Raw genomic sequence first — 3,850 nt, 5'->3', positions numbered from 1 at the left:
AGTACAGTAGAAAAATATTTTGACAATGGATGTTTTAGGATTTTAGCCAATCACCTCCAAGGGGTGGCTGATCCTTTGTCCAATTAGACTATAAGAAAAAAAGTCTATAAAAGAGTTTGTAAAATAATTAAATAAATCAATCTTGCTGCACAATTCCTGCCTGCTGGATCTTCTCTCCTCCTCCTCCCTATGGCTGCGGGACACAGTGATATACCCTAGAGCCCGGGCCTGCAGTAATAGATTTGTGCAAAGGGGGGAGCAGCAGAAACACTTTGTGTCTGCTTTTGGGGACACAAGGTCCAAGGAGCTGCAGTGGCAGAGGGTGACCTGGGCTGGTGGCTGCTGAGGTCCTGTTTCAGGACATCCTGGAGTAGCACAGCACAGAGCTCCAAGCACCCACAGCCACACTGCTGCAGTCTCTGGGATGCTGCACATCTGACACTGAACTGTGCCGTAAATCAAAGCTCTCTTGATGGGAGAGAATATTTTAAAAGTCCTTGCAAGGAGTTCCAATAAATAAACCAAGACTTTTCTCTGAGTTCCAGTGCTGCTAGATAGTTGTTTATTAAGTCTTATCAGAGAAGCAGAGCCACCAGCGTGACCCAGGTTCAACACAGAGCACAAAAAGCAGGAGAGAAGTTGAATTATCAAGATTTACACAGCCTTTTAAAGGTAATTTAACCAATGGTTACTAGAAATGTATATTATTTTTACTTTCCTAACAATTATTCAGTAACACAGCCAGGAAATGCAGAATTCTTTGTCCGATCATCCCAAATTATTTTACTGCAGAATATGGAGTAGAATAAGAAGAAGGAGGTTTGGAGAACAACAAAAATCCTCCATTTTGATATTTTTTGCTCTTACCTATTTACTACAAAGAGAAGCCCAAAACCTCTAATTTTTCACCCTGTGACAATCTATCACCTAATTCACACCATTGTATTTTCTAGTTCTTGTCTGATTGCAGGCAGTTTTTTCCAAGGTTGGAGGTTAAAACAATGTTGTTCAGGGGGGTAAAAACGCATCAAAACAGGCAGAGAAATATTCTCGGCACTCTGGGTTCCTACACCTCCTGGGGGCAGCAGGGGCTGGCTCAGGAGCTCTGTGGGGAAGGAAAAGGGGGTGACACCAGGTTGGGGGTCACACACGCTCTGGGGGGGACACCCACGGCCCTTGGGGACCCCCCCCTCACCTTCTCCTGCAGCACCAGGAGGATGAACCCCAACATGGAAGACCCCAACCCCAGCAGCATCTCGGGGGGGGGAGGGTCTGGTTGAAACTTTGGGGGTCTGGGGGCACCACAAGCGCCCCAAAACCCCCTCCCAGCCCAACAGCCTCTCCTTGACCTCTCAAACCACCCCACAGATCCCAGCCAGGAATCCCTCCAACCATTCCCTGCAACATAAATAACCCCAAGAACCACCCAAATTCTCTCCAAGACACACAGCCAAGGCAAGACCCCCAAAACTCCCTCACAGACCACCCCAAAAGCCCCCTCCAAGCACCACTAATGCCCATCAAGACTGACAGAAGCCCCTCCCACTCCCCCCAGGAACCCCTAAACCCCCTCCCAGCACCCCATGGCACTGGCCAGGAGAGCTTGGTGGACAGGAACATCCCCAGCTGGGAGCAGCTCAGGCACTTCAGCAGCGATTTGGGCACTTTGGGGGGCACACCCCAAACAGGGAGACGCAGGCCAGGGACTGGGACAGACACCCGCAAGCCCTGGAGAACAGACGGGCTCAGGTGGACACGTTCTGCCAGCACAACTACAAGATCGTGGCGCCAATCTGCCTGGCTTCGCAGCCCTACAACACCCAAATCCCCCCCAGTATTCCCCTGAACCCCAAATTCCAGGAAAATGGTCCTGGTTTAGATCTCTCTGTTGAATTTCTTTATTTCTATCCCAATTTTGGTTGTTTCAATGGGATTAACATAGAAAGTAGTTAGATGTCAAAAGACCTCCAAGATCATCCAGGGTTGCTGGATGCCACCAGAAGAAACAACTGGACAGAGCAGATGAAAATTTTAGGGTGTAAAGTTAAAAATTCAGCTCTTCCCAATGAATTTCTATGTTGATCTGGGTCCCGATGGATGTTCCGGCCCCTGCGTTCACCCAGGTGCCTACAGGGATCCAGGAGTGTGTGGAGAGCACCAGTCAAGGGTCTTCCCAAACTGGATCATGGGGAATGTGGGTCACCAGGGCTCTGCCAAACATGGGTCCTGCGTTGGGGGATGGAGTAGAGGATGAAGCTCTTCCTGCACTCGGGGCACTCGCAGGGCTTCCCTTACCGGTGCCTCCGTTGGTGTCTGGTCAAGTGAGAGCTCCTGGAGAAGCTCTTCCCACACTGGGGACACTCGTAGGGCCTCTCCCCGGTGTGGATGCGCCGGTGCCTGATGAGGTGGGAGTTGCCGGCAGTGGGGGCAGCGAAAGGGCCTCTCCTCTGTGTGAATCCGCTGGTGCTGGAGGAGAGTGGAGCTGGTCTGAAACCTCTTCCCACACTCGGAACACTCGTAGGGCCTCTCTCCCGTGTGGATGCGCTGATGGTGGATCAGGTTGGAGCTATCTCTGAAGCTCTTCCCACATTCCCCACACTCATAGGGTCTCTCCCCGGTGTGGATGCGCTGGTGCCTGACAAGGTCGGAGCTGTCCCTGAAACCCTTCCTGCAGTCGGGGCAGCGGAAGGGCCTCTCCTCTGTGTGAATCCGCTGGTGCCGGAGGAGATCGGAGCTGGTCTGAAACCTCTTCCCACAGCCAGGACACTCATAGGGCATTTCCCCAGTGTGAATGCGCTGGTGGACAATCAGCTTGGAGCTGTCTCTGAAGCTCTTCCCACATTCCCCACACTCATATGGCTTCTCCCCAGTGTGGATCATCTGGTGGCGGATAAGGTTGGAGCTGTACCTAAAGCTCTTCCAGCATTCCTCACACTTGTGGCACTTGTTCCCAGTGTGAAGCCACTCATGGACCACCAGGTCTGAGCTCTGGCTCGATCTCCGGCCACCTTCCTGGCACAGGGTTGGTCTTTCCTCCTCAGAGCACCCTGGGCTGCGTTTGCAGCCCCTCCTCCTGCGGGGTCTCCATGGTTTTTCCTCCCCATTGGATTCCTGCACTGTGGAGCCGCTCAAAATGGCCTCTTCCACCAGGTTCTCCTGCGGGGATTTGTCCTCCCTGGGCTCCATCCTCAGCTCCTTGTCTGGGGGAGGAAGGACAAGGAGAGGATGGGATTTGCCTCCGTGCCACAGGGAAGGGCAAGGAGATCTCCCCAGTCCGTCCCCGGTAGGACGGCGTCGGCAGTGGGGTTGTCCTGCAGCTGGGGGCGATGCTGGGCTGGGAGATGGAGCAGGAGAGAGGGGAAAGGGGCCGTGAATTCCTCCTCACCTGCCTGGGTGTCCCGGGGCATCTTCATCTTCCTCACAGCCTCCTCCTCCATCCAGCCAAGATTTGGGAATGGGAAATCCTAGAATGGGAAGAAAACAGGGGATGAGCACGTTGAGTTTGAAGATCCCTCTGCCCAAGTCCATCTCTTGAAGTCACCAGGCATCTGGGATCCATAAAAACCTCCCAAACACCAAGATTCAGCCCTGAGAAAGCCTCCCATGAGTTCTTTTTCTGTGGTCCTTCCCCTTTGGTGTTTGGGGTTCCCCACGTCCCAGCTGCTGGGGGTCACGCTTGTATTGGGGGTCCCCCTCTCTACTTGGTCTCCACCCTCCCCAGGCTGCTGGGAGTCCCAGGAATCCAAAAAGCTCCCCCCTCTTCCATCCCCCCACTTAGGAATGCTGGGGGTGATGGGCTCCAAGGAATCCCCCCTGCCCCTCTCCAGGCTGTTGAGGGGCCTCTCCCCTC

At 53.5% G+C, this 3,850-nt stretch overlaps 1 protein-coding gene and 1 pseudogene across 1 annotated transcript; one reads left to right on the top strand and one right to left on the bottom strand.

Moving 5' to 3' along the window:
• Positions 1–1,513: 1,513 nt before the first annotated feature.
• LOC103621477 (SLA class II histocompatibility antigen, DQ haplotype D beta chain-like) lies at positions 1,514–1,991 on the top strand. The gene is given in 2 exon segments (XM_008640301.2): positions 1,514–1,661; positions 1,664–1,991. Coding segments are annotated over 2 exon segments (438 nt in total). The 3' UTR covers positions 1,954–1,991.
• LOC103621476 lies at positions 1,879–3,508 on the bottom strand (annotated as a pseudogene).
• Between the last annotated feature and the right edge of the window lie 342 nt (positions 3,509–3,850).

This window comes from Corvus brachyrhynchos, unplaced genomic scaffold, assembly GCF_000691975.1.
Source record: "Corvus brachyrhynchos isolate BGI_N302 unplaced genomic scaffold, ASM69197v1 scaffold378, whole genome shotgun sequence".
NCBI classification, from domain to species: Eukaryota; Metazoa; Chordata; class Aves; order Passeriformes; family Corvidae; genus Corvus; species Corvus brachyrhynchos.
The sequence above is the reverse complement of the archived record's forward strand: the minus strand, read 5'-3'. Positions and strand labels throughout refer to the sequence as shown.